General features: G+C 58.6%; 1 protein-coding gene across 1 annotated transcript in view; it reads right to left on the bottom strand.

Moving 5' to 3' along the window:
* The window catches only part of KCNH6 (potassium voltage-gated channel subfamily H member 6), a 33,744-nt gene that overhangs the window by 7,314 nt on the left and 14,134 nt on the right, over positions 1–12,296 (bottom strand). The window contains exons 4-7 of the mRNA XM_074162945.1: positions 7,072–7,283; positions 2,191–2,619; positions 1,059–1,458; positions 553–752 (exon numbers count right to left, since the gene is read on the bottom strand). Of these exons, the coding sequence (XP_074019046.1) occupies positions 553–752; positions 1,059–1,458; positions 2,191–2,619; positions 7,072–7,283 (1,241 nt within the window). The remainder of the gene's footprint in view (positions 1–552; positions 753–1,058; positions 1,459–2,190; positions 2,620–7,071; positions 7,284–12,296) is intronic.

Genomic DNA, 12,296 nt, shown 5'->3' with positions numbered 1-12,296 from the left:
CCCACCGATCTCGGAGACACGGCGCCTCTTGAGCGCGGCTCTGCCATTGATCCCCCCTTTGCTAACAAACAGCCGCCTCTCTGGGCTCTAATTAAAATGGATCGAGGTTTATTTAAATGCCCTCCTTTCCCTGCCGCTGAGAGCGGGATGCACTTTGCTTAGCAACCGGCAGTGTGGAGAGGAGCTGGATCGATACCGGCTCCGCGGCTCTGTGACACCAACAGACACTGGCCTGAAAGTGCTCGGCGCCGATGGGGGCTCTGAGCTCCTCACCAGCGCGTCGGCTCCCAACCCACTCTCCAGCCAACAAATGCCATCATGGCCCTGAAAAACCTCTGGGTAGATGTGGAGAGATGGAGAGACAGAGGGGGAGAAGGAGAAAGGCAGATGCAAGAGGTGGACGGGCAGACAGACTCTGTCTCCGGTCTCCCAAGTCTCTCCTGCCTCCTCTCCACCCCGGTTGGAAGGATGGAAATGTTTGGGAGGACCCAGGGCTGGATTCTGGATCATTCAGGACAAGACGCCATGAGGACCTGGGGTCACCATACTCACCGCATTCATGTCGATGCCGTTGGTGTAGGACCAGGCATGCTGGAAATACTCCTCCAGGCGCTGGCGCAGGGGGTTGGGGATCTGGTGGAAGCGGATGAACTCCTTAACCCGCAGCATCTGCGTGTGGTAGCGGGCCGTGCCCGAGTACAGGCGCTGGATGATGGCCGAGACATTGCCGAAGATGCTGGCGTACATCAGAGCTGCAATGAGAGGGCAGGACTCAGCAGGACATGGGGAGATGGGTGTCAAACCACCTCTGACCTGGAACCGAGAGGTTTCCAAAGCCCCTGTCTGCCATGGACCTGAAACCAGTGGGTTTCTGAAGTCTGCATTTCTATCTATCTACCCATCAGTTTTTCTGTGCAGAAGAAGCACAGGCAGAAGGAGATGCTCTCTTAAAACCCCACATGCTACAGCCTGGCAGATCTCTCCCTGTTTCTCCCCAAAGCAGCCCCTCCAACCTCCAAGGCAGGGATGGGGACAGCGGGACACAGGCAGACACTCACAGCCAATAAGCATGACACAGATGGAGAAGATCTTCTCGGAGTTGGTGTTGGGTGAGACGTTGCCGAACCCCACGCTGGTGAGGCTGCTGAAGGTGAAGTAGAGGGCAGTGACGTATTTATCCTTGATGGATGGGCCAGAGGAGAGGTCACTGTCATTGTAGCGCTTGCCGATCTGGTCACCCAGGTTGTCCAGCCAGCCGATCTTGTGCTCCATGTAGGGCCGCTCCACGTTGCCGATGGCGTACCAGATGCAGGCCAGCCAGTGGGCGATGAGGGCAAAGGTGCACATGAGCAGGAAGAGCACGGCTGCTCCATACTCGGAGTAGCGGTCCAGCTTGCGGGCCACACGGACCAGGCGCAGCAACCGGGCAGTCTTCAGGAGGCCAATGAGGGTGGTGGTCTGCAAGGGAGAGGGGAGAAACCTCAGGGCCAAGCAGGAGATAAATCTGGCCCAAGGCACGTCTTCAGCCTAGCCCTGCTCCCTTTGAAGGATAAAAATGCACTTCTAGAGCATGAATCACCTTGTCCTGGAGGTGACATCTGAAATAGGTTAGATGAATCATGCCACAGAAAGGGCAGTTTTCCTCTTCTGACCATAAAGGGAACTGGGATTACAGGTGAGCAAGTGAGAGGAGCCAAGGCCAACCCCATGTCTCCTGATGGATCCTCACCTTGCCAACCGTTGCTCCCAAAATAGCTGCCTTTCACCCCATCCCACAAGCTCTCAGCCGAGGTGGGGCCTCCAGGTAGTGCAGTAACCACAGGGGCCACCCTATCGTCAACAATTTGAATCTGGCTGGCAATGAGACCCCAAATTCAGCCTCACTGGCGTGTGGGACCAGTCCCTAAACTGAGCTCCTAGCTTGCAGTTAGACACTCTCTTAGCACTTACAGTAGGGTCTGTGAGGCTGTTCTGACCCTATTAAATAAGATGCCAGGTCCCAGCTGCTTAATAAAAACCTATAATGACATCCTTGTCCATCCCTTTGACTAATCACCCTTCTCCTCGCAGGCCTAGCCATCCACTGCTTATACCAAGCCATCCACATCCCTCTCTTTCTCTCCCTACATCTCTTCACATCCATGCACGAGTCCCTTCCTGTCCCAATGGACCTCCAGGCCCTGTCTGTACCTCATCAGAGCCAGAGCGGAAGATGAGCAGGTCAAAGGGGATGGCGGCGACCATGTCGATGAGGAACCATCCCTTGAAGTAGTGGATGGCGATCTTGCCAGGGTGGCTCACCACCTCATCGTTGATGTTGACGTAGGTGGTACGGAAGTTGATGACAATGTCCACGATGAACATGATGTCCACGATGAGGTCAATGATGTTGAGTGGGTCACAGGAGTAGCTGCAGTCCCAGTGCTTCTCCTCCACCTGCTCCTCGTTGAGCAGGAAGGCAGCCGAGTAAGGGGTGAAGACAGCTGTGTAGATGACCAGCAGAAGGATGAGCCAGTCCCACACAGCCTTGAAGGGACTGTAGTGCAGGATCGTCCATCGGTGGATGCGTGGTGCCTGCAGCTTGTACTCGGGAAGGACATCAGCGCCCAGGGACAGCACCTGCCAGGAGATGGGTGTGAGAAGAATGGGAGACCAGGAGAGAGGTTGGATAAGGCCAGGAGACAGGCAAGGGACTCCCATATGCTGGTAGGGCAGTGAGGAGCATGCAGTAGGTTTCCTACACCCTTTTCACATTTGTCACCTTCAGGTGTGTTTGTCCAGGAGGCGACAAATTGAGTTGCCCACTATGGCTGACACCAAGCTCTGCCTGGCTTCTCCTCCATCTCTAGTGGCCAGAGCACCCTCAGGGCAAACTTTTTCCCACTTTATGCCTTTCAGACCCTACCAGGGAGGCAAGTGCCTCCTGCCATGCCTCTTTGTGCCCTCAGCTCTGTGCCACCAGCCCAGGAGCTGCTGGGTGTCCCTGGCACAGGGCTCTGGGGACAGCAAGCCTGGAGACATAGTCCCATGGCTGTGGCATGGCCTAGCTCTGAAGGTGGTGGCCCATTAGGCATCCCACAAACCTTGCATGGTGCCTTTCTCAGCCCCAGCAGGGACCTTCCCCTTGATGTCCTTCTGGCACAGTTGTCCTCCAAGCAGAGGGGACAGATTGGGCCACTCACAGCAAAGCCTGGCCTCGGGCAATGCCCTTTTCTCATCTGAGCATCCCCAGGGAGGGGGTGACCTGTGGCCACCAACGTGCAAACACCATCTCATGCGCACAGGCACCCTCCCATATTGTCATCTGTCCCTAGGTCTGTCTGCCCTCATGGGGACACGGTCCCGTGCCACCAGCAAGTCCCCATGTGTCCCAGCTGCCCCCCGACCAATGCCAGCTTCTGGTGGGCTCTGAAGCCGCCCTGGGGACACAACGCAAGGTGCTGGGGACCAGGAGGGCTGGGGCTGTCCTGATGGTGAGAGATGGTGGCATGAAGGGGCTTATTTGGAGCTGGGGACAGCCAGAGCCTCCCTGCCTGACCCTGCCACTCCGTTGTCCCCTGGGTGTCCCCATGGTGCTCACCATCAGTGCTACCTGCAGAGGAGGATGAGGGGTACCCCAGTGCCCTCTCCCTGCACCAAGCCCCCAGCTAAAAGGGTGCTTTGTGCCTGGCTGCAAAGGAGAAGAGAGAGGATGCTCCACGTGACCTGAGGCCACAGTGATGGGCAGCACCACGATTCTGGCAATAGATCTGGAAGAAGGGCCTGGCCTGATCCTTCCTGCACTGACACCCATCTTGTTCAAGGGCTCGAGGACTTCCCAAGGGATCCTGGTGCTGCAACCCAGAGCAGATCCAGCCCCGCAGCCCCGTCCCACCACGAGCAGCTGCTGCCACGTCCCACAGCCCCGGGATAGCGGTGGATCCCATGCCTTGGGGGTGCCCCTGGCTCCTACCTGCCTGCAGCTTGCCCGGCGCCCCAGGCGGCAGCTGACCCTCGAAGTCCGGGTGTCCACCATGGGGGTCCCCAACCCCGCGCGCCCAGGCAGCGACCGGCACGGCGGGCGCAGCGCTGGGGCTGCAGCATCGCCCACGCAGGCACGCATGCACTCGGCCGGGCGGGTGGGAGACACGCGGCTGCGAAGGGCATTCGGGAGCCCAGCGTGGATTAATCAAACCCAATCGATGCTGGGGCCCCCGTGGGGACGAGAGCACCAATGGGGCAAGCGGGAGCTGCCGACGTCGCTGGCGGACGGAGAGGGGAGGGATTGGAAAAAGTGACCCAAACGCAATCGTTGCGGAGGGGACTGAGGCACCGGCTGGGCTTGGGGACCAGCTCCCACAGGGACAGCGGGGAAGGGGACAAGGTGATGCTGGTAAAACGCTTGTCCCCAAAGCTCAGACATGTCCAGCAGACCCGAGATGGGCTCCTACACCTTGTCTGGGAAAACCAGCAAGGCTCCTACCCTCAGCAGCCAAATTCTCTTGTCCTGCCTGGCCAGAGGGAGTTCTGTGGAGCCAGTCCTGAATTTGGGCTCCCAAATGCTCCCCACTCTGGGATGCCTGCCCTGCCCTTCATCCCTGCTCCTGGCACCCAGCTCTTGCAGCAGGAGCAAGAGCAGGTCAAGCCCTGTTGTTTTCCAGGCAGGAATTAATAAAAAAACACAACCCCAAAGATTTGAGGCAGAAAAGGGAGAAGAAACAACCCCAAAAAGAGCAGCAAAACCAACGCAGAGCCAGGGAACAGCTGCAGCCTTGTCTCTCTCTGACCCTTGAGAATGGGGAGGGCTGCGGGTGGCACCCTTGGGTGGCCTGGGTGGCATCAGGAGTCTCCGGGGGTGGCAGAGCCGGGTGCCCCCCGTAGCGATGCTGATGGGTTCCCCCTTTCCCCTTCCCTTTCCCCCTGCACTCACCGGCTTCAGCTGCAGCCGCAGGCTCATGGTGCGGGGTGCTGGGTGCTGGCAGCGGGGTGCTGGGTGCCGGGCGCCAGCGAGGGAGCGAGGCAGCGGCAGGAGGGAGGAGGAGGAGGAGGAGGAGGGAGAGAGGAGGGTGCGTGCGGGCTGTGGGTGACGGAGGGGGGAGGCTCCCACGGCCTTGGCTAACCCAGGCCATTGCTGTGCCCCGTGGGGCCCAGCGGCCATGCGCCTTCCTCCTCCCCTGCCCCGTGCTGGGGATAGGGACGGAGAGGGGGACACCGAGCTGTGGAGGGGGGCCACAGCAGAGCCACCAGGAGACCCTCAAGCACAAGGCGTTAGGCAGGATCAGGCCCACAGTGCTGGCTGCAGGTGGGCACCGACCCAGTGTCCCTCCCAGCACGTATCCTGACACAACTCAGCCCCCCATCCCTGTCCCCAGCACGCTCCTGACCAGCTCCACCACCACCCACAGTTTGGGGGGGTGGGGCTGGGAGAGGTGCCACCTGCAAGGTAGGACCCCAGCCTGGTGGCACTGACCCCACGGTGTCCCCGTGTGCTTCCAGCCGTGCCCCAGAGCCGCAGCCCTGGCAAGGCTGAGCCCGGCACATTCATTGCACTTGTGACCTGCCCTCCCTGCCTGCTCGCTGTGGGGCCAGACCACCCCGACCAGGCTGTGTCTGCCTCTCCCTCCCCGCCAGCCGGTATTTTTAGATGCCGTTAGCGGCGTCTGGCCGCTGTCTCTGCCTCACCCGTGAATTATTTAGTGGCCAGGAGCGGGGAGCCATGGCTTGGCAGGAGGCACGGGGGACAGTGGGGTGAGGACAGGCAGGACGCCCGGGTCCCCCAAGGCCGTGGGGAGATGTGGCAGGGAGGAGAGGTCCATCCCACCCCATCCCATCCCATCCCATCCCATCCCATCCCATCCCATCCCATCCCATCCTGAGATTTAAGATGACGGGCAGATTGACCTTTGTGGGTGCCACACGGCTGCACCGCGGGGCCCTGCAGCCACCACCCGTCAGCTCCGATTCCCTCACCCCGCAACCAGCTAATGACCCCGCATCGAGCGGCCGGTGCCACCGTGACAGGATCACCCCAGCGCGCAGCAGCGGTCCCCAGCATGCGGGTGTCCCTTGTGATGGGGATGGGGGCATGGAGACTGCTCGCCATCCCCCTGGGCATTGAGGGGCTGATCCTGGGTCACTGTGGTCACCCCCAGATCAGAGGGACTGAGCGGACTTTGGGATGAAGGGAACAAGCCAGGGGGACAACAAGACTAAAAACTGCCCCGTGCCGCGGGGAGCGGGGAGCCCATCTGCCGTGCACAGAGGCCACGAGGGTAAAGGTTTGCCTTGCACTGAGATGGGAGGAAAATCCCACAGAGCATCCTGCTCTGATGGAGCAAACTGTCAACGCTGGAGGCTTTTCTGGGGTCAGATGGCTGCATTTTCATTAAAATGGCCCTTGGCTGCTGCTGGTGACGGTGGGAGGTGCCCTTAGATGTATTTTGTACATCGTGGCTCTCCCGTGCCTCAGTTTCCCCAGTGGTAAGAGCTCCCTACTCGGGACTGCAGGATACAGAAGCACCTTCCACACACACTGATGTCCGAGTGTCCCCCACGGTGACAGTACAGGGCCACGCATGTCCCTTTCCATGACAGTGCACTGCCACAAGGGTTCCCTGCAGTGACAGGGCAGTGCCACACGTGTTGGTGACAGTGCAGTGCCACCTGCTGTCTCTCAGGGGATCCTGTGGCCCTCGGCGTGGCCACCCGTGCTCCTGGTGTGGGGTTCCCCGCTGAGCACCTCGGGGCCAGAGCCTCCTCCATGAACAAAGCCCCATGAACACACAAACATGCACACACGCGTATCCCCTTCAAGGGCACCATCACACCAGAAGCAGCTCGTGCTGGTGTCTCCCTGGCCATAGATTACCAGAAATACTGATTTATGGGGAAAAAAAGTGCATTTAAACCATTCAGAGGAAGAGATCAAAATCAAACGCAGGAATATTGGCATTTCCTATGATGGAAACTCCAGGTATCGCTACCCTCTCTGCTCCTCTCCTCCAAAATCCACAGGAACGGTTGTGACTGTACCCCGTGGCAGCACCACTACCACCCCACCACTGCCTTGGTGGCATCTCATCACCCACATACCTGTGTGACCTTCTCGGTGACGTTCTGGGTGCGCTCCATCACCTTGTGGGGAGCAATTATCTCAATCTCCGTGGTGGAGCCTGAGCGGTGCTTCTCCAGGTTGAACTCCACAAAGTTGAGTGTGAACTGGGGGATCTGGCTGATGGTCCGGTACTTCATGAGGTCTGAATCCGAGGTGGAGTTCGGGGGGTTGGGTTTGACGTGGGAAGCCTCTGAAAGAGGACAGAGAGGAGTGTTGAGAAGGGCGGTGTGAGAAGGGACCAATCTGCAAAGCCCTGACCTCAGTGTAGGACATCCAGGAGTTGGGGACCACCACAAGGTGCCACCAAAAGGTACCAATGTCTGCCTGGCCTTAAAGGCTTGGCTTCTTCAGGGTGGCTCAGACATGGGATGTCCAACCTGAGAAGCCTGAGCCCATCTTTTCACCATTAAACCTCCTTCAGGGGGCTCAGACCAGTTGCCAAAATAGAGAGGCAACCAATACCCTTTGCTACCCCAGAAGACTGTGGAGGGTTGGGGACTAGCCCCAATGACACCCACCATGGAGGGATGCCAAAACTGGCATGAAAACAGATGAAAGAGGAGGTGGGTCTCCTCCACCCTTGCATGCCTCAGCCTGAGCAGCATAGCTCTTTGAGCTGCTGCCTTGGTTTTTGGCCACCAAACTGAGCCAGGAGCTGGATGTTGTCCCCGCTTGGATGTACCCTCCATCCCCAGGCTCCAAGTCCAGGTTGGAGCTTTCTCTTGAAGAAGAGCTGTAGCGAGGCTGAATCCCAGTAGTTTTGCCTGGGGAACCTGCCTCTCTGGGTCACCCCAGTTCAGGACCAGGGAGGAAGCCCCAGAGGTGGATGGTTCATGGTCAGGCTTGTGGCAATGTGTAGTCATGGAAGGGAGCGTGTACACACACCCAGGGCTTCAGGAACATCCCCAAGCACCATAACCAGTGTGTCCCAACCTCTCTATCTCCTACGAGCAGGGCAGGGTTATATTTTCAGTTTTCTACCCCTTCTATCCCTTGCACTTTGACATTGACCTAAGAGGTGTCATGGGCAGGAGGTGTCTGAAGACATTGTGAAGGTGCCCAGTTAGCACCAGCCATCCTGCTGCCACCCTTCTCCTCCCTGCCCTTTCCCCTTCCCTCCCTTTATGTTGCGTCCCCTCCTGAGGGCCTGTAACCTGTGACTATTTGAGGATCATGATCCCCCACCCCATTTTCTCAAGCCAGCCACTGCAGACTGATCTCTCTCCACCCCCAGTTACTGAGTCTTCTCTTGCCTGACCTCCATCTTACTTGTCACCATCTCTCATGAGAAGAAGAGGTTTGGACATGAACACCATGGTGGAGGTACATTTCCTCCAGCCCTACAGAGTGGCCTGGCTGGGGTCTCGTCCACCTCCAACACGTGGACACGGCTCACACTGCACATGCCCGCAGACCCCTTCCCTCCCTCCCAGGGAGGCGGGACGGCATCGGGATGCCCCTCGTGTGGGGAAGCCAAACGCAACCTCACGCGCTCTCACATCTCACACACACCACCACGGATGGCTCTACCCAAAGAGCAGGACCTGCCTACGTAGGGAACCACATGGAGACCAGTGGGTTCTGGGGGGAAGACCCCAGCTTATCTCCACTTTGCAGAGGGAAAAGCAGTGCAGAGCAAGAGACCTCCCCCCCCGAGACGTGCCGGGGCCATCGCCCGGGACCATGGCTCCCGCAGTAGGACCGACAACTCCGGGGTTTTTCCCCTACCTGAGTTTGCCCTCCTTTCCCTGAATTTTCTCTGGAACTCAGACCTCGCAGCCTCAAAGTTGTCCAAGGAGGAGACCCTGCGGAGGCTGTGGAAGCTGCCCCCAGGGCGAGACCGAAAGAAACCCCAGGCAGAGTACGACCCTCGTGGGCCCAGCAAGGGAGGCTCTTGTTTCGGGGACGAGTGTTGTAGGGTAGGGTCGGCCTCCAGGCTCGGCCTCCGCTCCTTTTCCAGGAGGGATTCGGTCTCTGACTGCACACAGTTCTCCTTGGGCGATGTCTTCAAGTCCCTCAAAATCAGGGAGTCACCACCAGGCTTTAAGACAGCCGGGAGAAAGCGTTTTATTAGAAGGAGTCCTCGCGTGCTGGGGTGGGGGGGGAATAAGGGGGAGCTGGGGGAGGTAAGAGGAGGGACAGAGGGCTGGGAAGCGCTGCGGTTCCTGAGGTCACCTCCAGCCGGGACCAGGACCTGCTTTGTGGTGGGGCGACCGAGTCCTCGGGGACTTGGCAGCTCCTACCTCCTGCCAGCTCCTACGGGAGGCTGGGCGGCCGCGGGGCGGTTTGCAAGGCGATGCTGCGCAGCTGGGAAGCAGGCCAGAGCAAGAAGAGAAGAGGAGACCCTAGAGGTAGGCTTGCCTGGAGTACCTGCCTTGCCATGCGCTTTTCCGAGATGTTCCCTACATCCCACCACCGGGCCTGCCCTTCCCTCACCCGCTGCAAGGGCTCAGGCCACCACCGAGGGTCGGTGCCCGGGGTCCTGTGCTATGGGAGGGGATGTGCTCTGCACCAGGAAGAGCTGGAGGAGCTGCTGGGCTCGCAAATCAGGCCATAGGCGGTCCTCCCTCTCCTACAGCACCCCTTGGCCATTGCTAAACCTTTTTCCCCGGAGACCTAAAGAGTTTCCAGCCTTTAATGATTTCTGCAATGGGGTGCACAAAGCAGCCACTTTCTAGGGCAGAAACCTGTGTCTACGGACCTATGGTCTACGTCCCCATACCAGTCATACCCATGGGACTGGGATTTTGCGTGCGTGCCCGAGGTACACTGTGGCACTTCTCACCATCCCTAAGCAACCTTATAGCATCCTTTAGGATGGGGTGGCTGGAAGGGCTGGCTGCTGGCTGCCCCTGCGTCTGCTGGGCTGCCCCGACTTGGACCAGGCTCTACCAAAGTGGTGGGTCATCAGGTTGTCCTTAATGCACATCTTCCGTGTGTGTACACCTGAAACGTTGCAGTGCACCGAGCAGCTTCAGCCCCGGGGGACCCAGAGCCTTTAGCAGCGCTGGTGTCTGTAGGAGCGACATACCCAGAGCATCTCATAACGCTACAGATGTCTTCAACTGGCCATAAGCACAACCTCTGAGAAGACAGGCAACCTCTCACCTCATCAGATGTGTAATTTTGGGGAGCAGCTTTATCCAGGCTGTCTGGATACACCCAGCAGAGCGAGAACCTGGCGCCTGGGGATGCATTAGCAGAGCAAAAGCCTCCTGCCCACAGCCCTGTGCCTCAAGCTGCAGCATTTCAGAAAACAACACGTCTTTGCCCGGAGGTACCTTGAGCACTTTTGAGAGTCAAGAAGCCACCAAGAACAGCAATCTCTAAAGAGGTCCCACCAACATTTTTCCAATTTCACCATGTCAGCAATGACGGCATCACCCTCCATCACGGAAAGCATGGTCTTTGCTGAAGGACTAAGCCAGAGCTGCCTGTCCCCTGCCAGGAGAACATGGGGAAACGCGCTCTTTCGAGGTTTGCCTGCGAGTCCCTGTCACTCCCTGCTCAGACCAGACCTGCTCCAGTCTCCTGCAGCCACCAGCACCTCCCCTCCTTGGGGTGGGGACAACTCCCTGGAGCTCCACCATCCCAGACCACTTGCACTACAGAGCCACCAGACCTTCCTCCCAGCTTCGGCAGCGGCACCCTCCGGCTCGGCACATCTCCCGCTCCCCCCACGAGCCACGGCACGGGCCGCGCCGGGCTGACCCCACGGAGCAGCACCGTCTAGCTCTACCCCATGCCACCAAAGCACCGCCGCTCGCCACCAGCCCTTGCCGGGGCCAGTGCTCAGCCCCTACCGCCGGATTCGGCCCGAGCCACAGCAGCCGAGGGGGAGCGGGATGGGGAGAGCGGAGGAAGAGCGCTGGGACCTGGCCTGAGGCATGGGCTTATATCAGACAAAGGCTACGGTTACCTTTCCATAGTCAATGGCTACTCCATCAAACTCACTGGTGGGCAGAGAATTCCGCTGGATTGTGAGTCGCCGCAGGGACGGGAGACTAAACTTCAACCTCCTACCTTGACCTTGTTAAAAAGAAAAACAAAACACAAGAGAGACAGATGTAACCTAGCTGCACGTGACGGCTGGAGCGAGACGGGGCAGGGCGGTGGCAGGGGAAGAGGCTACGGAGAATTTTGGGTGGCTTTGGGGGACCTACGTGATGCATGGTCCTTCCTCCTCCAACACACTTGCTGTTCCCGTGCCATCACATCGCCGTGCACTCAAGGCAGACCCTGACCTGGCAGAAAGCACCGCTGGGTGGGAGGAGAGTCCCCTACAACCACGGATGCAAGACGAGAAAGGTGCAGAGCGTGCCTAAGCCGGTTAAAGAGGTTAAAGCCACTTAAGGGATATGGACCTGGAGGAAATTGAGCCTCTAAACCTCCTGGTGAGACTTGGGGGGGGGAAAAAAACATGCAAAAGAGATGGTAAGTTAGCAAAACATTAAAAAAAGCAGTTCTGGCAATTTATCATGGAGTTGTTCTGGATTTTAGGTGAGAAGTATTGGACCAAAGAGGGAAGGTCCCCTGCTGCCATCGTGGGGGACCAGGAGACCACCTTGCCAGAGCCTGGGGCCGAGGCAAGGGCAGCCGGGGCTGCAAGAGGCTGCAAAAGGGGTTCAGGAGAGGATGAGGCCAGACATGGAAGGGAACTGAGAGCAGGACCCCATGTGGGTCCCAATGCCCCTGGTTGTGACACCCAGTACAAGGTCACTCGTCCACTTCTAGAGCTGGTCCATGGAGGAGACCGCGGCCACCTGCTACTACAGGGTTAGTGTGAGCAGCCAGGCTCGCACCCCGCTGCCTCGGGGCCCAGGTCAGCCCTGGGGCTCATCCGACCACCAGCAGCACCAGTTGTACTCACTTACTGGACCAAAACCTTCCTCAGGCAAACCCTGGTGAGCTGAGACCCTGGGACAGGAGCTGGGCAGAGAAACCCCACGTGGTGACAAGGCTTGGATTAGCTCGGCTTCACCCTACATTAAAAATTAAGTGGCCTAAATCCAGCATTAAATGTCCCTACGGCTGCTTTTCCCTACGTCTTGTTGCTCTGCTTGTGGCAATACCTCTTGATGGCACAGGGAAGGGACCCTGGGACACGTGGGACATCACATGAGATCCACAAAGGCATCGTCCTCTCTGGGAAAAAGCAGCACATTAAGGAGCTGTTTGGTTTTGGCAGGATTTGCCCCAACAC

This window comes from Numenius arquata, chromosome 23, assembly GCF_964106895.1.
Source record: "Numenius arquata chromosome 23, bNumArq3.hap1.1, whole genome shotgun sequence".
In the NCBI taxonomy this organism is placed as follows: Eukaryota; Metazoa; Chordata; class Aves; order Charadriiformes; family Scolopacidae; genus Numenius; species Numenius arquata.
This window is presented reverse-complemented; position numbering and strand designations above follow the sequence as displayed.